The 26,034-nt window shown below is 42.8% G+C and overlaps 2 protein-coding genes across 2 annotated transcripts; both read right to left on the reverse strand.

Moving 5' to 3' along the window:
- Positions 1-6,946: 6,946 nt before the first annotated feature.
- On the reverse strand, positions 6,947-16,029 carry mief1 (mitochondrial elongation factor 1). Its single transcript, XM_063062862.1, has 4 exons — positions 15,886-16,029; positions 14,515-14,689; positions 12,398-12,651; positions 6,947-10,266 (listed from the first exon to the last, which is right to left on the reverse strand). The coding sequence occupies exons 1-4, from the start codon at positions 16,027-16,029 to the stop codon at positions 9,460-9,462; spliced, it is 1,380 nt and encodes a 459-aa protein (XP_062918932.1). The 3' UTR covers positions 6,947-9,459.
- Positions 16,030-18,464: 2,435 nt separating this feature from the next.
- On the reverse strand, positions 18,465-23,106 carry LOC134354100 (mitochondrial ribosome and complex I assembly factor AltMIEF1-like). Its single transcript, XM_063062863.1, has 2 exons — positions 23,031-23,106; positions 18,465-18,746 (listed from the first exon to the last, which is right to left on the reverse strand). Exon 2 carries the CDS (start codon positions 18,675-18,677, stop codon positions 18,465-18,467), a length of 213 nt encoding a protein of 70 aa, XP_062918933.1. The 5' UTR covers positions 18,678-18,746; positions 23,031-23,106.
- Positions 23,107-26,034: the final 2,928 nt, after the last annotated feature.

Below are 26,034 nucleotides of genomic sequence, written 5' to 3' on the forward strand. Positions count from 1 at the left end.
AATTTTAATTTAGCTCCATTAATGATGGATAAATAGGTACGGCGAGATCTCTGGGTCTGAGGGCTGCGAAGCCTTGAATTCTAACCCTGCTACGAAACAGAAACTACAGAAAGTGTGTCAGTGTTACACACCCGGAGTATGTTTTTATTCCATTCCTGTCAGATCCGCGACGCCCCATGTGTCTTATTTGTAAGACTCTACCATTAAATGAAGCCATGAAACCATCAAAATTGCAGGAATACTTCCATAAAAAATACTACTTACAGTGCCTACAAGAAGTATTCACCTACCACCCCGCCCCCCCCCCCCGGGAAGTTATCATGTTTCACACACAAAAAATGCTGGTGAACGCAGCAGGTCAGGCAGCATCTATAGGAAGAGGTACAGTCAACATTTCGGGCCCGGACCCTTCGTCTCTTCTTTCAGTTAGTCCTGACGAAGGGTCCCAGCTGTGTGTGTTGCCTGAATTTCCAGCATCTGCAGATTTCCTCGTGTTTGAGTTTTCATGTTAATTTGGTTTTTTTGACACTGATCAACAGAAAAACTCTTTCGTATCAAAGCGAAAACAGATCTCTACAAAATTAACTAAATTAACCACAAATATAAAACACAAAATAATTGATTGCATAAGTATTCAGCCACTTTTAATATGACACAGCAAATCAGCATTGGTGCAGTCAACAGGATTTAGAAGTCACATAATTAACTGAGGTGTTTCAATTGATTGTAGTAAAAATACACCTGTATCTGGACGGTCCAACTGCTGGTGAGTCAGTATCCTGGCAAAAACTACACCATGAAGACAAAAGAACACTCCAAGCAACTCCGCAAAAAGGTTATTGAAAAGCACAAGTCAGGAGATGAATACAAGAAAATCTCCAAGTCACTGAATATCCCTGGAAGTCGATCGTCAAAAACTGGAAAGAATATGGCACAGCTGTAAATCTGCCAAGAGCAGGCTGCCCTCAAAAACTGAGTGACCGTTCAAGAAGGGGACTAGTGAGAGAGGCCACCAAGAGACCTGTGACAACTCTGGAGGAGTTACAAGCTTCAGTGACTGAGATGGGAGAGACTGCGCCTACAACTGTTACCCGGGTGCTTTCACCAGTCGCAGCTTTATGGGAGAGCGGCAAAGCAAAAGCGACTGTTGGAAAAAAAACTCACATGAAATCTCGGCATGTGCAAGACAGACTCAGAAGTCAGCTGGTAGAAGGTTCTATGGCCTGATGAAACCAAAATTGAGCTTTTTGGCTGTCAGACTAAACGTTACGTTTGCTGTAAGCCAAACACCGCACATCATCAAAGACACACCACCCCTACCGTGTAGCCTGGTGGTGTCTGCATCATGCTGTGGGGATGCTTCACTGCAGCAGGCCCTGGAAGGCTCGTGAATTCAGAGGGTAAGATGAATGCAGCAAAATCCTGGAGGAAAACCTGATGAAATTTGCAACTCTCAAGGCTGTAATTGCTGCCAAAGGCACACCTACTAAATACTGACTTGAAGGGAGTGAGTAATTTATGCAATCAATTATTTTGTGTTTAATAATTAATAAATTTAGACCAATTTGTAGGAATTTGTTTTCACTTTGACATGAAAGAGTCTTTTTTCTGTTGATCAATGTCAAAAGAGCAAAATTAAATCCACTGTGATTCTATGTTGTCAAACAATAAAACATGAAATTTTCTGGGGGGGGGGAGAAGAGTGAATATTTTTACAGACACTGTATGGTATTACCAAGTTTCGGAAGATGAAAGAAACATTTGAAAAGTGTTGCACATTTGGTGATATAAGAACACAAGAAGTAGGAGCAAGAGTAGGCCATCTGGCCCGTCGAGCCTGTTCCACCATTGAATAAGATCATGTACTGTAGACAGCAATTTAACTGGCTGCATCACTGTCTGGTATGGGGGGGGGGGGGTGGTGGCTACTGCACAGGATCAAAATACTGTAAGCTGCAGAGAGATGTAACCTTAATCAGCTCCATCATGGGCCTGCCTCTGCAATATCCAGGACATCTTCAAAGACTAGTACCTCAAAAAGGTGGCATCCATCATTAAGGACCCCAATCACCCAGGTCATGCCCTGTTCTCATTGCTACCATCAGGAAGGAGATACAGGAGCCTGAAGTCACACACTCAGTGATTCAGGAACAGCTTCTTCCCCTCTGTCACTCGATTTCTAAATAGACACTAAACCCATGAACACTACCTCACTACTTTTTTATTTCTATTTTTGCATACTTATTTAACTATTTTATTTATGTACTTACTGTAATTGTTTATTTTCATTATGTATTGCATTGTACTGCTGCTTCAAAGATTACAAGTTTCACGACATATGCCGGTGATATCAAACCTAATCCTGATTCAAGCCACACTACCCAGCAACTCCCAATTTCACCCTAGCTTAATTACAGGATGACTTACAATGACCAATTAACCTGTTACTCGGTAGATCTTTGGACTGTGGGAGGAAACTGAAGCACCCGAAGGAAACCCACACTTTCCATACAGAGGATTTCATATCGTGTCGTGCTAACTGCTACGCTCCATGGTGCACAAACAAAACTGTAAACTTCACCAGTCAGCTCAATGGTTCAATTGCCGAAAGACAATTTTTTAATCAGAAGTTGGAACTTCATTATGTTAGGATGCAAACAAAATACATAAACCATGTACTTTTGTGTCATTTGTATGTTGGCAATCCATTGAATAAGTATCATTAATGCGCAGGAAGTATTTTCCCACATCTTTCCTCCCTTTGACTTTGATAGGAAAGAGAGCCCACAGAACCATGTTTATTGAATGTTGCTGCAACAAAGGTTTTCATTGGATGTGTGCATAAATGTACTTGCATATACGACAATAAACTCAACTTCAACTTTAATTACAATGGAGGTGGAATAGGAGCCTTAGGTCCCATACCACCAGGTTCAGAAACAGATATTGCCCTACAACCATCAGGTTCCTGAACCAGCATGGATAAGTTCACCAACTCAACTCTGAACTGATTCCATAACCTATGGAAACAACAGGAATTCTGCAGATGCTGGAAATTCAAGCAACACACATACAAGTTGCTGGTGAATGCAGCAGGCCAGGCAGCACCTCTAGGAAGAGGTGCTGCCTGGCCTGCTGCGTTCACCAGCAACTTTTATGTGTGTTGCCATAACCTATGGACTCATTTTCAAGGACTCTACAACTCAAGTTCTCAATATTATCCATTACTTTTTTTTGTATTTACAGTTGATCTTTTGCACATTGCTTGTTTTCCTAGCTTTTCATCGATCTGTGTTTATTTGTACCTACTGTGAATGCTTGCAAGAAAATGAATCTCAGGGTAATATATGGTGACATATATTTGATAATAAACTTACTTTGAACGTTTTACAGTTTGTGGAGGGACAAGATCTAGTTTTAGAGCATCCATTTGGAAATTGTGTGTGGCAGGGGCTTAGTCAAGGGAGGATGGGCACCAAGTTCAACTTCAGCAAACTTCAGAATACTGTATTTCCACTGAGATACCTCAGCTAACTGTAAATTAAAAATGACAGGTATACTGAAGCCCACTCTAGGCTTCCATCCTACTTCCTCACATTGTCAATGTACACTCAGTGGCTATTTTATTAGGTACACCCGCTCATTAAGGCAGCTGTCTAATCAGCCAATCATGTGACAGCAACTCATTTCCATAAAAGCATGCAAACATGGTCAAGAGGTTCAGTTGTTGTACAGACCAAACATCAGAATGGGGGAAAACATGATCTAAATGACTTTGACCACGGAAAGATTGTCGGTGCCAGATGGGGTGTTTTGAGCATCTCAGAAGCCGCTGATCTCCTGGGATTTTCATGCACAAGTCTCTATAGAGTTTACAGAGAATGGTGCAAAAAAAAACATCCAGTGAATGGTGGTTCTGTGGGCATAAATGCCTTGTTAATGAGAAAGGTCAGAGGACAATGGCCAGACTGATCCAAGCTGACAAGAGGGTGGCAGTTACTCAAATAATTCAAAGGTACCTAATAAAGTGACCACTGATTGCACATGCAAACTTGAGGTTCATCTCTGGAACATTTCACTGATGAGAACTCAAGCTATTCTACCCTACTCCAAACAGATCAGCCTTTTTTTCTTGGCATTCTCACCCTAAATGCTCCTAGAAAGAGCAACACGTTTTTAAAAAAATAACTAAAGCATACGCTGATCAAAAAGCGAAGAACTGTAGGTACTGGAGGTCTAAAAAGACTGACGTGGCCAGTCTCAGGTCAGGCAGCATCTGTAAAGTGACGTTTTCTCTTCAACGATTGCCTGATCAAAAATTAATTACAGGCTCCATTGGCATGGCTGCAGAAGGCAAGACAGATAGCATAGCAGCTAGAGTAATGCTTTACAACACGCCAGCTGTAAGACCGGGGTTTAATTTCTGTAAGGAGTTTGTATGTTCTCCCTGTGACCACTTGGGTTTCCTCCGGGTGCTCCAGTTTCTTCCCACATTCCAAAGAATTTACAGAACATTGTGGGCATGACATATTGGCTTCCCCCAGCACATCGCTGCCGCATTTCAATGTACGTTTCGATGTATATATGACAAATAGAGCTAATCTTCCAAACAGCGATAAAAGCAGTATCATGTGCGCCGGAAATAGGACCAGGCAAAAAATTCCAGAAATAACAGCCATAAATTATGTTATGGTAGCATAGCAGTTAAAAGTGGCGCTGCAACAGTTTGGGGTGTCAGAGTTTGGAGTTCAATTCTGGCCTCCTCTGTAAGGAGCCTCTGTATATTCTCCCTGTGAAATATACGAGTTTTCTCCCACAGTCCAAAGTTGTACCAGTTAGTAGGTTAATTGGTTATTGTAAGTCACCCCACGTTTAGGTTAGGCTTATATCAGGGTGTTGGGAGTTGCTGGGTGTCATAGCTGAAGGGCCAAAGGGGCTTATTTCGCACTGTATTTCTAAATTTTAAAAAAATGAAACAAGCCATCAAGTGTTGGTTTCTCCTGATCCTATTTTTCAGCGCTTGGCACCATGCCAAAATATTTAAATGTTACCTGAATACTTGAATATCTTGACAGTACCTGCCTTCAGCTTTCACTCAGGCAAAGTTTCAGGTTCAAACACATTCTGGGTTTAAAAAAAATCTTCCCCAACACTTCTGTCTTCTACCGTCTTTCCCTCTAGTTATCAACACCTCTGTCTATCACTATCTACCCTATCCTATCTATACCCTCAGTTTTATATACCTCAATCAGCACCCCCTCTCCCAAGCATCAACTGTCCTGAGGCAAACAAACCCAGCCGATTCAGGCAACACACATAAAAGTTGCTGGTGAACGCAGCAGGCCAGGCAGCATCTCTAGGAAGAGGTACAATCAACGTTTCGGGCCGAGACCCTTCGTCAGGACTAATTGAAGGAAGAGCTAGTAAGAGATATGAAAGTGGGAGGGGGAGGGGGAGATCCAAAATGATAGGAGAAGACAGGAGGGGGAGGGATGGAGCCAAGAGCTGGACAAGTGATTGGCAAAAGGGATATGAGAGGATCATGGGACAGGAGGCCCAGGGAGAAGGAAAAGGGGGGGGGGAAGCCCAGAGGATGGGCAAGTGGTATAGTGAGAGGGACAGAGGGAGAAAAAGGAGAGAGAGAGAAAGAATGTGTGTGTATATAAATAAATAACGGATGGGGTACGAGGGGGAGGCGGGGCATTAGCAGAAGTTAGAGAAGTCAATGTTCATGCCATCAGGTTAGAGGCTACCCAGACGGAATATAAGGTGTTGTTCCTCCAACCTGAGTGTGGCTTCATCTTTACAGTAGAGGAGGCCGTGGACAGACATATTGGAATGGGATGTGGAATTAAAATGTGTGGCCACTGGGAGATTCTGCTTTCTCTGGCAGACAGAGCATAGGTGTTCAGCAAAACGATCTCCCAGTCTGCGTTGGGTCTCGCCAATATTTAGAAGGCCACATCGGGAGCACCAGACGTAGTATATCACCCCAGCCGACTCACAGGTGAAGTGTTGCCTCACCTGGAAGGACTGTTTGGGTGGTGGTAAGGGAGGAAGTGTAAGGGCAGATGTAGCACTTGTTCCGCTTACAAGGATAAGTGCCAGGATAGAAGATCAGTGGGGAGGGATGGGGAGGGACGAATGGATAAGGGAGTCGTGTAGGGAGCGATCCCTGCGGAAAGCGGGGGGGAGGGGGATCCCATTGGAGGTGGCGGAAGTTATGGAGAATAATATGTTGGAGCCGGAGGCTAGTGGGGTGGTAGGTGAGGACCAGGGGAACCCTATTCCTAGTGGGGTGGCGGGAGGACGGCGTGAGAGCAGATGTGCGTGAAATGGGGGAGATGCGTTTGAGAGCAGAGTTGACGGTGGAGGAAGAGAAGCCCCTTTCTTTAAAAAAGGAGGACATCTCCCTCGTCCTGGAATGAAAAGCCTCATCCTGAGAGCAGGTGCTTACTAGCTCTTCTTTCAGTTAGTCCTGACGAAGGGTCTCGGCCCGAAACATTGACTGTACCTCTTCCTATAGATGCTGCCTGGCCTGCTGCATTCACCAGCAACTTTTATGTGTGTTGCTTGAAATTCCAGCATCTGCAGACTTCCTTGTGTTTACCTCTTCAGAGAAAACATTTTGACTGTGCTGCAAATACCAAGGGAAACCTTCTGATCCACAGCATCTGCATACTTGGAAAAAGTGAAATTTATGTCACGTTTTCCCTGCTGTTTGAGGGAGGAACTTGAATACCGAAATGATTGCTTCTTGGTTAAGTTACTGAACTAGACAATGGAGATCTGCACTGTTGATGTAGTAACAACAGCTTGAATCTCTTCATGGTACAGGGAACTTAAATTCAAGAAATTTAATTTTAAATTTAAGTACAAGTTCTTAAGAGCCTGAAGCCACACACTCAACATTTTAAGTTTCTGCCATCAGATCTCGGAATGGTCCATGAACACCATATTCCCCACTTTTTGCACGACTTATTTATTTTTTTTATATTTCTTATTGTAACAGTAATTTTTCTATTTATTGCATGCACTGAGGCCACACAGCAGCATTTTAACAACACATCAGTGATAACAAACTTGATTCTGATTAGCCTGCAATTTAATAACAGTAACCGTGATACCGGACTCTTATGAAAACCCAGTCTGGATCACGAATATTCACCGTGCCAATATTACACAAGCTGGCCTGCATGCAAATCCTGTTGTCACTTCTGGTTCGCATTGCCCACTGGGAATTGAAGTTCTTTATTATGTACACATGCAATACACATCTTCCCCCTTTTAGGAAATCTAAACACAATACTTTGTCCTCATAAGCCTGCAAGAAACAATAATGCTTTCCAACAAAGATATTTACATCAGCTTCAATTGTAATGGCCAAATACAGTCTCTTATTCACTCATCAACTCTCAATCAGTCTCTGACCCAAAATATAGGCCAGTACTCTCACATTCAATTAATGGTTAAAGTGCGGACCCATACCAGAACCACAGATACTGTATGGAAAATGCAATGCGTCAGACAGGTAGGCTCCACCATGGGTATTTAAAACTGCCCAGCGCATCACTGGCACCAGCTGACCCACCATCAAGGATATACATATAGAAAGGTGCTGGAAAAGGGCCAGTAATATCATGGAAGATTCCACACACTCTGCTCATGGACTGTTTGTCCTACTCCCATCATGGAAGAGGCTACATAACATCCACGCAGGACCTACAGACTCAAAAAGACATTTCCACAAGCAGCAAGGTTGATCAACACCTCCACCACTACTTTACTATTTCCCATCAGCCGTCCTATGTACAGCCTAGTGTCACTTTATGGACATACTGCACAAACAATGAATAAGATACAAGGTATCTTATGTACTTATGTTCGTTTTTAAAATACAGCTATAGATATAACTGAAGCATTAACTGTGCTTCCCTTTCCTCTGGTGACACTTCCAACATTTATTTCAAATTTCCAGCATCCATGATATTCAAAACAAATAGTTTACTGATGTAGACCATTGGATCGACAAGTCATTATTGGAAGGCATTTAACCCAGATATTTTCTCTTTAACCTGCTGGCTACAAACTTTACCACAACAGCTTAGGTCTCCTTTAAATTTTAAATAATTTAACTTGTATTCTGACAGGCTGCATCACCATCTGGTATGGGGGTGACGGCAACTGCAAAAGATTGAAGTAAATTGCAGAAACTTGTAAAATTAGTTTGCTCCACCATGGGTACTAGCCTCCATAGTCTCCAAGACATCTTCAAGGAGTGGTGCCTTAGGAAGGCGGAGTCTATCATTAAGGACCCCCACCACCCAGGACATGCTCTCCTCTCATTGTTACCATGAGAAAGGAGGTACAGAAGCCTGAATGCACACACAGAGCAATTCGGGAACAGCTTCTTCCAGCCATCTGATTTCTAAATGGACATTGAAACAAACACACACACACACACACGCACACACAGTAATTGTTTTTTTCTCTCTACCGTAAAGTTAACAATTTTCATGACATATGCTGGTGTCATTAAAACCTGATACTGAGTTCTGTGACTTCACATTTTCCTTGGAATTTACTACAATGTAACAGGGTTCTGGCTCCACGGATTTTTTATATTTCACAGGGAATATAAAAATACATGCAGATGCTGGAATTCTGAAATAAAATCAGAAAATGCTGGGAACATTTAACAGATCAAGCAACGTCTGTATAAAGAGAAACTGTTCTAGACCGAACATAAAATATTAACGATATTTCTCTGTCAACAGATTCTGCTCGTCCCACTGAATGTTTCCAGCATTTTCTACTTATATTCATTTCAGAGTCAGAAACCCAAAAGGAATGTGTGCAAAATGAGAAGTTACAGCTTAAAATCCCACGCACATTTGTGAGGGTCCTGTTGAAGTGGAAAGGCATCTCACACAATCTTGAAGTCAAGTGGAAGGAAATTTTCATTGAACTGCTGCTTGATTTTACTTTTTAATCTTTAGTGTGTACATTCCTTTTAAGATGCAGCCCGTGATAATCCTGGAAATTCATTGTTAAAAAAAAAAATCAGCAGAAAGTGTAACTGGACCAATCAAATTGGCTTTATTAACTGTTGCAATTTTGAAAACTTCCTTCCAAACTTTTCAAACTCATTTTTATTTTACATCTTTATATTTTGTGCATTAGTGGGGAAATATAGATTTCATATTTGGCTTACTAAAGGACAATTTAGCTCCCAGCCCAAGCTTAATTCCTTCTGATACCCCAGATCTGTAAATAACATTGAAACTTTTTCCTCAACATCATTTCCATGCAACTTGCAATAATTACAGATTTAGGAAATGCAGAACACAGTCATCGAGTCAATGGGGTTATTAAATGTTTAACAGCTGTCTAACTGTTGTCTGGAGAAGCCTGATAACTATCAAGTATGAATCTATGTGAGCCGACCTCAAACCTAATTCAAGTATTTAACAGAGTTTCTGGCTCAGATAAGGAGGAGTACAACATGTATCCCAACTCATCAATCTCCTCTTCCGTAAATTCCAAAAACAGGTTCACTTTGGTATCTAAACTGCATGGCAAGAAGCCTTGCTCCAAGTAGCTTATTAATTCTTTAAGTACCAGCAGGAATTTATCAGCCAGCATCTCTGAAGCCCAGTCCAATTCCTTTCCGCAACCATGCAGGATCACGTTGGTCAGCTGACTAGCCGTCAACTTGTTGAGGACGGCATTGGACTTGCAGATGGCCTTCAGTATCTTGAGGCAGCAGCAGCGACAGCCTCCGTCCCTCTCATCCAGGGCACGAAGCTTGGCGGTTTCGGCAGTTCTGAAGCTTTGCCGCCACATGTTGTCATACCGTCCATTGCGGTGCGGTTTGGCGATCAGCATGGTGTCCTCCATCACGATCAGTGGCAGGAAGTCAATAAATAATTTTTTACTCGTGTCGTACTGAACTTCCAAAGTCAATGTTTCTGACGGAACCACTGGCCGAATGATGAGGTCCAGGACGCTCCCGATAGCTGGCCAGTTGATGGTCCCTGACAAGACTTTATCAAAATTTTCAGTCACTACTTTAGGTGACAGGTAACCACCCACAATGCAGCGGTCCCAGTAGCTGCTGTTGCGGGGAAAGTATTCCAGGTTTTCCCTGCGGACCAGCCAGAATCCAGGGATGTTCATAATGGTCTCCTCACCTGGAACTGTAGCCCAGAGGTTCCTTTCTAGGACCAAGGGTACCATCAGCTGAACGTGATCGGCAGTGATGACCTAAAGTGTCAGATACAATAAAATTCTTCTGTTATCAATGTAAGAGCACGCTGTATCAAGACAAGCATGTACAGTAACAAAACAAGTTACAACAGAACAACACTAGTTATCTAAAAATGTAAATCCTCCAAACCAAAGTCTTTGAACGTTCTTCCCCCTTCAAGAGAATGGACATGCAGAGGAGGTTTCCGATAGTGGGAGATTCTAGGACCAGAGAGCACAACCACAGAATAGAAGGACGTCCCTTTTGAATAGAGATGAAGAGGAGCTTCTTTTGCCAGAAGGTGGTGAATCTGTAGAATTTATTGTCACAGACGGCTGTGGAGGCCAAGCCACTGGGTACATTTAAAATGGAGGTTGATAGGTTGTTGATTAGTAAGGGTGTCAAAGGTTACGAGGAGAAGGCAGGCGTTTGGGGTTGAGAGGGATAATAAACCAGCCCTGATTGAATGGCGGAGCAGTCTTGATAGGCCAAATGACCAATTTTTCTCCAAAGACTTAAGGTTTTATGCTTTATGTTTTTTTGTGATCAGATTTGTGACAAAACCATTGAGTAAATCTGCATCTCTTTATCATCAGCAGAATGGAGTGAGAATCTGAGACCTGGGAGTTCCTACCAATTCACAGAATAAACAAACCTAAGGTGAGTAAATCCATGGTAGCATAACAGTTAGCACCGTGCTATTACAGCTCAAAGGGGGGGGGGTGCAGAGTTCGGAGGTCAATCCTGGCATACTCTGCAAGGAGTCCCTGTGAAATGTGTGGGTTTTCCCTGGGTCCTCTGGTTTCCTCCCACATTCCAAAGACCTACCAGGTAGGTTAACTGGAAATTGTAAACCGTCCCGTGATAAGGTTAGGGTTAAATTGGGGTCGTTGGGGGATGCTGGGGCACTGTGGCTCAAAGGGCTGGAAGGGGCAATTCCACACTGTATCTCTAAATAAAATAATTTTAAAAATAGAACACCAGCACCTTTTGGACTTATGCCTGTAATATTCACATCCAATAAGTATGCACCCTTCCTCTACAGTATCCAATAATGCTCTAACATTTCTTGGGGCTCTTTCCAGTAACATTGAATTTATCTTCAGGTGTATTATTGACACCATCTTCAAGCCCATGTTTATGAAGGAGCACAGATTCCCAGCCTCTCAGCTAGCATCACATTATTAGATTACCTTGTTATTTATCAGGTTACTGACCATAGGAGTCTGTGTATCCAATCGTTTGCAAAGACTCCATAGCACAATTCAATCTGACTGTGAAGTGTTTTTCAACGTGCTGGTTCTGTGCAAAGCCTGACAGCAGGACAAACCAGAAAACCCAGGCCAACTACTTTGGGCCCCATCTCTAAGAAAGGATGAGCTGGTGTTGGAGAGTCCAGAGGTAGTTGATGAGCATGATCAAAATCAGGTTTAATATCACAGGCATATGTCATGAAATTTGTTGAATGCTAGGAATGAAACAGCTAACATATGAGGAGCATTTGATGCCTCTGTGCCTGTACTGGCTGGAGTTTAGAAGAAAAATGGGGGGGAATCTCATTGAAACCAACTGAACATTGAAAGGTTTAAGTGGGAGTAGATGTGGTCTAGATGTTTCCAATAGTGGAGGAGTCTAGGACCAGATGACACAGCTTCAGAATAGAGGATGTCTCTTCATAACAGAGATGAGGAATTTCTTTAACCACAGGATGGTGAACCAGGGAATTCATTTCCACAGATGAGTACGGGGCCAGGTGATCAGGTATACTTGAAGCAGAGGTTGATAGGTACTTAACTAGTAAGGACGTCAAAGGGAATGGGAGGAAGACAGGAGAATGGGGTTGAGAAGGAAAATAAATCAACCACGATTGAATGCTGGAACAAACTCAATGGGCTGAATGGCCTAATTCTGCTTTATCATCTGTTGGATCAAGCAATTACCAGTGTGATTTGATCTAAACTTGCACTGAGTGACAGGAAATTAGTAAAACCATAAATCTGTCCCTTTCCTATCCTCGTTGTAGTTTCTTTTTATTATTACACTAGATTTGTCTCTAAACAACAGAGCACTCAGTGGCAGAGAAACTGGACAAGTGGTCTATGGTCTGATCTGATGAAACGATTTAATGGAATTAAATTGAACCCAAACCTGTAGGTCATCATACAGACTGCCACTGAGGTACATATCCCGGAGAGGCATGTCAGGAAGCTTGGCGTGGATGAAGTTCCTCAGCTCTGCACAGATATCCAATGCAGCCTGTTTGGCTCGGCTCACTTCCGCACCCGGGATAACGACGTGCTTACGGTAATATGCAAAGAGCTTGTCCTGCATGGACAAACGGAGCCTGGCTTTCTTCAGATCCATTTGGGTCTTCCTACTAGGACTAGCACCCTTGGAAGCATCTGTATCAAGATACAATTGGAACAAGTTCAACATATGCATGCTTGGACAAATGACAGCAATATCAAATCAATGTCCAATAAGTACAGACTGCCTCAATATTTATGATTTACAGCAAGTGAGAGGTATATATGAATGAAATACTCTCCTGGCCGTACCTAGGCATTATAAACAACAGCAAGGCTTGGGGCTACGTACAGCTGGACAGCAGGTCAATCAGAAAACCTAAGCCAACTACAGGGAAGGTTTATGAGTACAATCCCGGAATGAAAAGGTTCACAAATGAGCAGCATTTGAGGGCTCTGGGCCTGTACTTATTGGACTTCAGGAGAACGAAGGGGGATCTCATTGAAACCTACTGAATATATGAAATAATTACTCTATTAACACAAGAGATTCTGCAGATGCTGGAAATCCAAAGCCATACACACAAAATGCTGGGGGAGCTCAGCACGTCAGGCAGCATTTATAGAGGGGAATGAACAGTTAATATTTTGGCTCAAGACCCTTTTTCAGGACTGGAAAGGAAGGAGGAAGAAACCACAATAAGGTGGTGGGGGAGGTGATGGGTGAGAGGGGAATGTGGGGGCTGAGGTAAGAAGCTAGGCGGGGTATGTGGAAGAGATAATGGGGTGAACAAGGAGAAATCTGACAGGACAGTGGACCATGGAAGAAAGGGAAGGAGGAGGGAACTAGAAGGAGGTAATGGGCAGGTGAGGAGAAGAGAATGGGTGAGAAGGTAAACAGAATAGGGAATACAAAAAGAGAGAATGAGGGAGAGGGGAAAGAATACCGAAAGTTGGAGAAATAAATGTTTATGCCCTGTAAGTGGAACGAACTCAGATATAACAGCTCAAAAATGCACATTCAAGAAGCACTGGGGATCAGCCACAGAAGTGTAGATCAACATTCTCTGTATAAAATAGGTGATTCAGCACGGCAACTTTAAAAGGATCCAGTGCTGAATCACCTGCATGTCATGACAGCAGAGAATAAAGCTCTGTATATATTTGCATGTCAGAGAAGTGCAAATATAAAATATTTAGTTTGTGCCTTTTGCTCCTTCAAGGTACCGTAAAGCACTTATGAAGTCTAGTTCCTGCAGCAGTGTGGAAAATACAGCAGCTAATTTGCACATGGCAAACTCCCAAATCAATTACAAACTTGTTCCAGCGCTCTGCAGGCTCCGAGACGATTCCAGGAGACAGAGGCAACAGCAGCATGTGCAAACCTCGCCGATTAAAGCGCTGAGGGAGATTGAAGCATCGAAGTGAGTGCAGAGGGTGAGCACCGGCTGCCTGTCTTTTGATCCGATGCTCTGTACCAAAGGCAGAGCCTGCTGCTGTGCGCGGAGAGTGTTGCCCAGGTTTTTTCTGCATTTGGATGTGGACTTGGACTATGAAGTCTTTTTTTTCCAGTCTTTTAGTTTTTTTATATTCCGTATTTTTTCACCCAATGTCCTCAGTAATTTTTTTGTGTGTGGAGGGAAATTTGGGGGTCGATGTGCCTGTTAAGTTTTATTTGTTTTCTTTATTCAGGAGGAGAGATTTGGAGGTTGAAGTGCCTAATCCCTGTGTGTTCGTTTGTTTTTGCAGGGAGGTGGGATTTGGGGTGGGGGGGTGGTTGATGATTATGCTGCCTTTCTTGGTTTCTTGGCTGCCTGGAGAATTGAAGAATTTCAGAGTTGTATTCTTTGATAATAACATGAACCTTCTGTTGGGTGCAGTCATTCTACTGTGTTTCTTGGTATTTACCGTGAATGCCCGCAAGAAAATGAATCTCAGGGTTGTACATGGTGATATATATGTACTCTGACCATAACTTTACTTTGAACTTTGAGTACACCACTACCCCTATGAACTTACCTGCTTCACAACTGGTGGGCAGTGTCTGTAGAGACCTGCTGATGTTGCCTTTCATGTCCCTGCTCAATAAACGGGGAGATGACCCAATCCAGCTGGGCTCCTCCCAGCTTTGCTTTGCTGATCTCAAGTCCATTTTGCTGGGGCTATTGGGGGCACTGATCGCTCGGTCATACATCTGTAAGATAAAGGCAAAGGCTTACAAGAACCTCCAAGTAACAGGTAATGTTTTCCAGTAGTCAAAGGAAGACAGCAACACGAAGTAAAAATCCCATTCAAGCAAATTTTAGTTATATCGTTACTACATTTCTCAAGCCTGCTGAGATAACAACTAGCTACATTCAGTGGCCACTTTATTAGGTACTGTACAGCTGCTTGTTAAGGCAAATATTTAATCAGCCAACCACGCAGCAGCAACTCGAAGCATAGAAGCATGGAGACATGATCAAGAGGTCCAATATCAGATTGGGGAATAAATAGATCTAAGTGACTTTGACCGTGGAATGATTGTTGGCATCAGATAGGGTGGCTTTGAGTATCTCAGAAACTGCAGATCTACTGGGATGTTTGTGCAGGACAGTCTCTAGACTTCAGAGAGAATGGTGCACGAAACAAAAAAAACATTCAGTAAGCAGCAGTTCCGTGGGCAAAATAGTTTTATTAATGTGAGAGGATGGTCAGAATGGTGCAAGCTGACGGGAAAATGGCAGAATCTCAAATAACCACACGTTTCAACAGCTGTGTGCAGAAAAGCATCTCTAAAGACGCAACAGGTTGAACTTTGAAGTGGATGGCCTACAGCAGCAGAAGACCACACCAGGTACTACTCCTGTACCTAATAAAGTGATCACCGAGTGCACTTTGATAAAAATAGGACGTCAAAGTTGTTCATGAGGAAGTTATCAAATGAAACCCAAGTGTGGAAATAAGGACAAATGACTAAAGCTTGTGAAATTATTGGTTTTAACAAATAGAAAAGAGAGGCAAGTTTACAATGAAATATGAAAACTTAAGAGCCTGGACAGCTGAAGACTCATGTGCCAAAGATAGAGGGTTTAAAACAGGATGCTCTAGAGGCAGAATTGGAAGGTCACAAATATATTGTAGACAGGAATGATAACAGAAATAGAGAAGGGCGGCGTCCAGAGCAATTTGAAAAATCTGAAGCATCATCAGGGAAACAGTAAGCATGCACAGCCTCAAAGATGGATCTTTTCATGAATTACAATACATATTTGAGACCTCTGTTGCATACATTCATACATGGTGCAAAGTGAAAACCAATTTCTCTATTACTGTCTAAAAATAACTATTTGAAAATTTTAAGCTGGAGAAAATGGTGCAGATATGTTGAAAACTGAAGAGCATTCTTACCCTCTTTACAGCCAATGTTGCAATGCCTAACATCGCAGCACCACCAACACCTAACACCAGCCGGGCATTTGAGAGGACAAAGTCAATGGCATTCCCAACTCCATTGTCTCCTTTCTTGTTTTTCCCTTCTCCCATACCAGCCATTATGAACAAAGAACACCTAGTGAAAAAATAATAGTGTCAATATTATTCTTTACTTAAAATGTGTCAAAATGCATTCTCCTTTAGTTAAACATCGATTGGGTGGTAGCTGATGAGGAAGGAAGGTGGTCATGGAACCAAAAAATACTACCTACTAACCTTAAGCACAAAGAGATTCTGCAGATGCTGAAAATGCAGAGGAACACACACAAAATGCTGGAAGAACTCAACATGTCAGGCAACGTCTATGGAGAGTTGACATTTCAAGTCAAGTCAAGTCGCTTTTTATTGTCATTTTGACCATAAACTGCTGGTACAGTCCACAGTAAAACCAAAACAACATTCTTCCAGGACCATGGTGCTACATGAAACAACACAAAACTACACTAGACTAAGTGAGTCAACACAAAAACTACACTAGACTGCAGACCTACACAGGACTACATAAAGTGCACAAAACAGTGCAGGGCAGTACAACAAATAATAAACAAGACAATAGGCACAGTAGAGGACAAATTACAATACAATAATAAATGATGTAGTTGTCAATCTAGAATCTGGGTATTAAGGAGTCCTATGGCTTGGGGGAAGAACCTGTTGCACAGTTTAAAAATGGTTGAGAACCCTTGATCTATGGAGGGGAGTGAGTAGCTGATGTTCCAGGCCAAGACCCTTCATCAAGACAGTTCACATAGGGTCCTGATGAAGCGTCTTGGCATGAAACATGAGCTACTCACTCCCCTCCATAGATCACGGGCTCTCAACCATTTTTATGCCATGAACCCCTACCAATAACTGAGGGGGGGGGGGTCCATGGACCCCTGCCATAGATGCTGCCTGTCCTGCTGAGTTCCTCCAGCATTTGGTGCTTGTACCTACTGATCTTAAACAGCTTCATGCACAGATGCAGCCTAATGCATTAACCGACAAGACCTGAGAATCATCCTGATATGTCAGATGACCCTGGGTCAAATCCCAATGTGGGTCTCAAATGCAGTACAAGCTCAGAAGCAACACTAATAATTCATGCATTACTTCCAATACATATTATTGTTTATATGGTTGTCATAGCCAGGGGTGGTAGTGGGGATAAGTTCCAACCACCTGTTAAATGCTCCCAATGACGTGCATCTCAAGTAGCCTCTGACAACTAAGTTCAGCTCCTGGTCTTAGCTACTAAGCCCAACGGAACCATTTCCCCGGACAGGAGAGGCAAAGGTGGGTTAATGATGCCTTAAAATCAGTTGGTCATCAGCCGTGGCTGGCAGTTCATCTAGGAAAAGGAAAACTCTGACTTCAAACTTCTGCCGCCTTGCAGCTGTACCCATTCATGGAGTAAACCCCGAGAAAAGTTCCAGAGCTGGAGTCCCTGAGGCAGCCTTACGCTGACTGTCAACTCCCGCGACCCCGCTGGTTCCAAACTGTATTGGTCTTTGCCGCTCATCAGCCGCTTGGAGAGGGGGAGCCTGATATATAGGCAACAGCTTACTCTCTATATCCTACTGGCCTGACTTTCACAGCAGCTTGCATATCACGCAATTTCCACAGTCGACCCTGACCGACAAAGGACCTTAAAGAAAAGGAAACACAATTTCTATAAGACCCAGAAACAGAATTAGGCCATTCGGCCCATTAAATCTGCTCCCACCATTCAATCAGGGCTGATTTTTTCACTTTCAACCTCTTTCTCTTCATAACATTTGAATTGTGCACCCCTTTGCTTAACACATTGTGTTCCTATTTATGAAACCCAACACACTATCAAAATCAATGTAAGTCAATGGACTTCGCAGATGTCCATGATACAATCGGACAGTTAAGCATGTTTAAGATACCAAATGGAATCCTCCAGTATGAATCAGAGGAAAACTCTGGCTAAATTTCCAAACTTATTAACTGGCCGATGATTTCACTGAAATTAATAATGGAATGGTTTTGTACTGGAATGGAAATAAGCCAAAAGCTTCCTTATTGGTTAAGAACATAAGAAACAGAAACAGGAGATCCTTTGAACCTGTTCTACGACTGACAGATTATGACTGACTTTCTTCCTCAGGGACATTTTTCTAGCATTATTCCCTTATCTCTTGGTTCCTTTAATACCCTGGATGGATTGCAATTGTGAGTGGATATTGGTGCAGAAGCAGTTGGTCACTCCCAAAGACTTTCAAGCCTCTTGCTTGAATCACTGTGTTCCTCCGATCAAGGGGCTGCCATAATGGTGTCAAGGCACTCCAGAATCTAGTGGCAATGAAGAAATAGTGATATACAGTAGACTCCAGGTAATTGGGACCCATTGGGACCAATACATTTTGGCCCAATTAATGATTTGCCAACAGTGGGCTTACAAAACTCCAAACGTGGAAGGCTTAAAAGAGATGAATTATATTTACATTGGGACTTAAAAACTTACCAAGATACTTCAAATCAGATGCAAATTAAACCAGGCCTCCAAGTTTGTTCTCAAGAAAATAGAGACCTTTTTCCAGTTGCTTCACCTTCTCTTCGTCCCCGGTGAGATGCTGGTTTTTCCTGAACTCCCGTTTGATGAACAAATAGTAGAACTCTCGGTCAGTGTAACGCAGACTGCGGCCCTCGCGCAGGAGAGCTCGGTAAAGGTTCAACACAGCCACACGAGACCAGGTCGCCATGACAAGTGACTCAACTGGGAAAATTGGGACCGTTCTCCAATCAGAACGAGATGATCATCTCTGCCATACCTGAGAAACAGAAAGGGAGAAAGAAAACTGACTCACTTCAATGGAAGCAGTTACTGAAGAACTTGCAGAGAAAAAATAAGCAGCCAACATTGTCAAACCGGAATCTTTTGCATCATTCATCATCTTGAAAGACTGCCTGCCTTTTCAGTTTAGTCAGTTATATCGGATGAAACTCTCCAATCCACTAACCCTGGAACCTGACTGGAGCCAGATTATAGAAACTCCAGACCACAGAAATTGAAACCACAGCTTCTATTACAACCCCACTCTTCTGCCTTCTCCCAGTAACCTTTGATGTCCTGACTAATCAAGAGCCTATCAACCTCCACTTTAAATATACTCAATGACTCCACAGCTGTCTGTGGCAATGAATTCCAAAGATTCACCAACCTCCTGCTACAGAAATTCCCTCTCAACTCTATTCTAAAGCAATGCCCTTATATTCTGAGGCTGTGGCCTCTGGTCTTAGGCTCTCCCACTATAGGAAACGTCCTCTCCAAGTCCATTCTATCTATCCTGATCGGGGGGGGGGGGGGGCTACGTAGGTGCACCAAGGGTAGGTGCACCAAGGGTGACCTACAGGCTAGCTGAGGGAAGGAACACCTTACACCTCCTTTGGTAGAATCGTATCTCCACCTGAAACCCATCAAAGTTGCTGGTGAACGCAGCAGGCCAGGCAGCATCTCTAGGAAGAGGTACAGTCAACATTTCGGGCCGAGACCCTTCCTAGAGATGCTGCCTGGCCTGCTGCGTTCACCAGCAACTTTGATGTGTGTTGCTTGAATTTCTAGCATCTGCAGAATTCCTCGTGTCCACCTGAAACCCACTACCATTAAGAATCTTAAAATGACCTCTTATATTACAGGTGAACCCTTGACCTCAATCTATCTTGTTGTGGCCTTTGCACCTTATTTGGATCATAAATTCACCTCATTATTAGTTAAATTATTTGTGGTAATGTCACTCCATGTGTTGTGTGAGTTATACGTACTGTGTTGTGCGCTATAGTGTCCGTAGGAACACTGTTTCATTTGGTGGTATACATCTATGGCTGAATGACAATAAACTGAACTTGAACTTGTTCATAAACCTGCATCCCTAATTGTCTGTAACACCACATTCTGCATTCTGTTCTGATTTATTTTGTACTAGCTCAATGTACTTGAACCTGGAACGATCTGCCCGACTGCATGCAAACAGAAGCAATTCACTATATTTCATGATATGTAACAGTAATTAACTATTTACTAGAGCAAAGAGTAGACACCCTGATGTGTGTTATGTACAGGCCTCTGAACAGTAGCCAGGGTGTGCAGTACAAATATGATTATTATTAAGGAGAAGGTGCTTGGGAAGTTGAAAGGTCACCCGAACCAGATGGATTGACTATACCCCCGGGTTCTGAAAGAGATAGTTGAAGAGATTGCGGAGAGACATTAGTAGTGATCTTTCAAGAATTACTAGCTTCTGAAATGATTCCAGAGGACTAGAAGATCACAAGTGTCATTCCACTCTTTAAGAAGGGAGGGAGGCAAAAGACAGGAAATTATAGGTCATTTATAGTGGTTGGCAAGATGTTAAGCGTCCAATATTAAGGATGAGGTTTCAGGGTACTTGGAAGCACATGATAAAATAGTCAGAAGTCAGCATGAATTCCTTGGGGGGAGATCATGCCTAACAAATCTGTTGGAATTCCTTGAGGAAATAACAAGCAGGATAGACAAAGGGAAGTTGCTAGATGTTGTTTACTTGGATTTTCAGAAGACCTTTGACAAGGTGCCACACATGAGGCTGCTTAATAAGAGCCCATGGTATTACAGGAAAGATACTAGCATGGATAGAAGATTGGCTGACTGGCAGAGTAGGAATAAGGGAGCCTCTTTCGATTGGCTGCAGTGGTGTTCCGCAGGGATCGGTGTTGGTTCAGTAACTTGTCACGCTAATGATCTGTATGAGGCTTTGTGGCTAAGTTTGCAGGCAATACAAAGATAGGTGGAGGGACAGGTAGTGTGGAGGAAACAGGGAGCCGGAAAGACCCGAAGAGATTAGAGAATGGGCAAAGAAGTGGCAAATGGAATGCAGTACAGGGAAGTGTATGGTAATGCACTTTGGTAGAAGCAATAAAGGCACTGACTATTTGCTAAACAGGGGGCAGATTCAGAAATTGGAGGTGCAAAGGGACTTGGGAGTCTTCGTGCTGGATTCCCTAAAGTTTACTTGCAAGTTGAGTCGATGGTATAGAAGGCAAATGCAATGTTACCATTCATTTCAAGAGAACTAGAATATAAAAACAAGGATGTAATGCTGAGTCTTTACAAGACATTGGTCAGATGACATTTAGAGTATTGTGAGCAGTTTTGGGCCTCATATCTGAGAATGGATATGCTCCAAAAAAGGACAAGGAGAGAGTGCAATTTATCTGGGGAATGAAAGAGTTAAAGTAGGAGGAGAGTTTGATGGTTCTGGGCCTGTACTCACAGGAGTTTAGAAGAATGAAGTGGGTGAGTGGGTGAGTGGGTGGGTGAGTGAGTGGGTGGGTGGGTGGGTGGGGGGGGGAGATTTCAGAGAAGCCTCATCATCATCATCAGGTGCCATGCCCAGTTTGAGCTTTGACTGCTATGGCCCACACATTCCTGTGTCCAGTCAAGTGGATCAATTCATTGGTATTCATTTTCAGTTCTCTGGCTGCTATCTCCATCATCATTTGTCTTTGCCTTCCTCTTGTTTTCTTCCCTTCAATCTTTCCCGTAATTACCGTGCACTCTAACTCCTCTTTCCTAGTCACATGTCCAATGAAGTCACGTTGCCTTTTCATGATCTCATACATTATTTCTCTTTTTGTGCTTGCTGTTCCTCATTAGACATTCGTTTCGTCCATGATATTCTTTGCATCCTCAAAAACCACATCTCTGCTGTTTCACTCGTTTCCTCATGTTACCAGATATTGTCCAACATTCTGAGCCATACTGGATAAACATAACATTTCAGTGCTCTGAAGCGGGCTGTCATACCTAGTTTAGTATTGGTCAGTATACTCTTCCTTCTCGTAAAGGTGTCTTTTGCCATCCCTATTCTTCTTTTGATGTCCATGTCGCACCTGCCATCTGATGTCACCCAGCTTCCTAAGTAGCAAAAGTTCTGTACTTGTTTTATGTCTTCCCTGTTTATTCTCAGCCTGCAGATAGGATTCTCCTTCTTTTTGGATATCATCATACATTGCCTTTTTGCAATTGATAGATAGACCCATTTTTGCACTTTCTTCAATGACTATATCAATTAAGTTTTGTAGTTCTTCCTCCGTACTTGCAATTAACACAGTGTCATCGCAAATCTAAAATTATTGATGTTTTCACCGCCAACTTTGATTCCCAAGATGTCTCTTATTTTTTGTAATATTCTTTCACTGTACACATTAAACCAATCAGGGAAGAAGTCTACCAAATATTTAAAGGCCTAGACAGAGTGAACATGAAGAGTACTCTTCCGATAGTGGGAGAGTCCAGGATCAATGGCACAGACTCAGAATAGAAGAATGTCCCTTTAGAACAGAGAATGAGAAGGCATTTCTTTTGCCAGAGGTTGGTGATTATGTGGAATTTATTGCCACAAATGGCTGTGGAGGACAAGTCATTGGGTATATTTAGAGCGGAAGTTGCTAGGCTCTTTATTAGTATGTTAAAGGAAGAAGACAGGAGAATGAAAATGTACTTGAAAATATACCAGGTATGATCGAAAGGCGGAGCAGACTGACTGGCAGAATGGTCTGATTCTGCTCCTATGATTTAAGAAATGACAGGACTGCACCATTACATGTGACAAGCGGTTCACTGAAATGAGGCCTGGATAAGGGGAGAAAGCAAAGGAAAAGGGAGTTTATATGTAGCGCCTCCCTCGCTTTTTCCACTGTCACATCCCAAACCCGACTGCCCCATAAACAAAACGTGAAGGGAAGCCATTTCCTTTGTGACCGAGTGAACGCGGGCCGTTAACCACTTCCTCGCCACAACGCTGGTTGTTGGTTTAACAGGTCCCACAGCCTCCCCAAAGTTCAGCAGCCCAGGGTCGATAGCCCCGCCCACGCCTCTCCCATTGGACCATTCTTCCCAGTTCGGTCACCTTATTGGTCGGGCCCCTTGTCAATCTTTCCTACCGGGGCCGTAGTCACTCGATTAAAAAATGATGATGGCAGCTCACTTCACATTAAGTAACCGGAAGAACAGTATTAAATGACCACCCCTGAATCCTCCGCGTCAAGTATAAAGCCGCTTCATTAATATTATTTACCTTGCCCTTCTGTCCGAGCTCAGCGACAGCTCCACTACCCGCTCCACAGCAGGACGAAGAACATGGCGCCCAAGAGACGCACGCAACTGAATCCGGGTCATATTCTACGTCATTACATCAAAGGATACATGACGTCACAGGAACGGCTTGCCTCTGGTTCTCCTGCGCGAGCTCAAAGTTCAAAGTAAACTTATCATCAAAGTACAGTAATAACTGTGTATACAACCGTAAGATTCGTTTAATTGCGGGCATACCCAGTAGATCCAATAACTATAATGGAATCAATGAAAGACTGCATCCAACAGGGCAAACAACCAGTGTTCAAAAGACAACAGACTGTGCAAATACAATAAAAGAGAAATAATAATATTAAACAAATAAGCAAAAGATATCGAGAAATAGAGATGGGGAGTCCTTGGAAGTGAGTCCATAGGTTATGGGTATAGTTCAGTGATGGGGGCGAGTGAAGTTGAGTGGTTATCCCCTCTGGTTCAAGGGCCTGATAGTTATGGGGTAATAACTTCCTGGACCTGGTGATATAACCATATAACAATTACAGCACGGAAACAGGCCATCTCGGTCCTTCTAGTCCGTGCCGAACTCTTACTTTCACCTAGTCCCACTGACCTGCACTCAGCCCATAACCCATAACTTGCATTGTAATTCTCAGCCGAGTTGGATAATGAAGAGAAGGCTTGAAGTTTTTGCTATAAAGTTCCGCCATAACTTTTTAAAACTTAGACCACTCTTCCACAACTTCTGATGAGAAATCTCCAATAATACGAATCTTCTGACCCTTGTAATCAAATCATACCTTTCTGACGGGATTCACAAATCAAAAGGTCCTCTGTTTGAAATTCATGAAAGCATATAATGACCGATCTTGGTCTTGATTCTGAAGCCGATCTATAAATAGGCGATCTGTGAACATGATCAATCAAAGGTAAAGACCGTATAATATCAGGGAATAATTCCATCAGAAGGTTTGCGAAGAATTCCTCAGGATTATCTCCTAAGGAATAATGTGAGTCTTGAGGTTCCTGTACCTTCTCCCTGATGGTATCAGCAAGAAGAGAGCATGACTTTGGTGCAGGGGTCCCTGATGATGGTTGATGCTTTCCTGCGACAGCACGCCTGTGGATGTGCTCAGTGGTGGGGATGACTTCACCTGTGATGGACTGGGCCATATCTATTACTTTCTGTAGGATTACATTTTGACTACTTTTTCTAATCAGAATCAGAATTAATATCACTGTAATATGTTGTGAAAATTGTTGGTTTTTTTGTGCCAGCAGAAAATTACAATACCATAAGACCATAACCATAGAGGTGCAGAATTAGGCCATTTGGCCCATCGAGTCTGTTCTGCCATTTCATCATGGCTGATCCACTTACCTCTCGGCCTCATATAATACATAATAATGAAAACTATAATTTACAATAAGTATATATAAAAAGCAAACAAAATGCAAGAAGAGAAAGAAAACAAAACAAGGTCGTGTATACGGGTTAATTGTCCATTCAGAAATCTGATAACAAGAGGCAATAATCTAAATACAATCCAGGCAAACCAATTTATTACTGACAGTACAGAAGCAATGGACAGGAGCACAAGAGACTCGGTCCCAGATGATCTGACCTGAAGAAGGGCTTTAGGCTGAAATGTTGACTGTTTATTCCCCTGCATGGATTCTGCCTGACCTAACAACAAATAAGAAACGGATTTCTAGGTAAGATTATTGTCCCTGCAGGCAACAGGCTAGTTTAGAGCTGGCTTTGAAATGAGAAGGGGTTAATTACAACAAAAGAAAAAGCTGGGAGGTAGTGTTCATGGGTTCGATGTCCATTTAGAAATCGGATGGCAGAGGGGAAGAAGCTGTTCCTGAATCACTGAGTGTTTGTCTTCAGGCTCCTGTGCCTCCTCCCTGATGGTAGCAATGAGAAGGGGCCACAACCTGGGTGATAGGGATCCTTAATGATGGATGCTGCCTTTTTTATACTTGTCCCTCAGTGCTGGGGAGGCTAGTGCCCATGATGAAGTTGGCTGAGTTTACAACTTTCTGCAGCTTTTTCCGATTCTGTGCAGCAACCCCTCCATAGCAGACGATGATTGAACCAGTTACAGTACATCTGTAAAAATTCACAAGTGTCTTTGATAACATCCCAACTCACCTCAAACTCCTAATGAAATATATACAGCTCCTGTCGTGCCTTCTTATGGTATTGTACCTGCATTGATATGTTGGGCCCGGGATAGATTGTGAGAAATGGAGGGAGGGAGAGAGGGGGAGAGGGGGGAGAGGGAGTGAGATATCTAAATGGACATTGAACCCAAGAACACTGCCTCACTTTTTCTTTTTTTCTCTCTCTTAATGCACTACTTTTTATAAAAGAATTGAAAATACACACGGACTAAGTGTTAACTGTCCTGTGCTATCACCAGTAGGATCATCAGTTGATCTGCCACCTGTCTTCAGGAGTTTCGGCCCACTTATGATCAAGGCTCCCTCGAGGTGGTGGGCCAGCAGTGCTAAAGCACCACCTCCCACTGGTGAGCTTAAAAACTTGGCATCTACCTCTATCAGAGTTGTTGGTCACTTCCATCCAACAGATAGTCTGCTCTTCAGGTGTCTATGCAACTACTGAAGGGTTTGCAAGATATGTATACACTGTCTGACTATCTGCCCCTCTGGACATACTTGGTCCACACCCATGCTGATCCTTTCTCTGCTGCCTCAGCTACAGCCCTGCTGGTTGACTTGATCTCTCTTCTAGTGAAGCCAAGGTCACGCAGCCACTTCTGGAAAGTGAACGCAATAAACCCACGGCAGCCTACTTCAAATGGGTAGCATTATACTTATTTATAGTTTATTGTTTTATAGTATTTACAGTTTTAGTTTATTTATAGCTTTTATTATGTATTGCTTTGTACTGCTGCCACGAAACAAAGAATTTCATGATGTATGCCAGTGTTATTAAACCTGATTCTGATCTGGTAATCCCT

This window comes from Mobula hypostoma, chromosome 11, assembly GCF_963921235.1.
Source record: "Mobula hypostoma chromosome 11, sMobHyp1.1, whole genome shotgun sequence".
NCBI classification, from domain to species: domain Eukaryota; kingdom Metazoa; phylum Chordata; class Chondrichthyes; order Myliobatiformes; family Myliobatidae; genus Mobula; species Mobula hypostoma.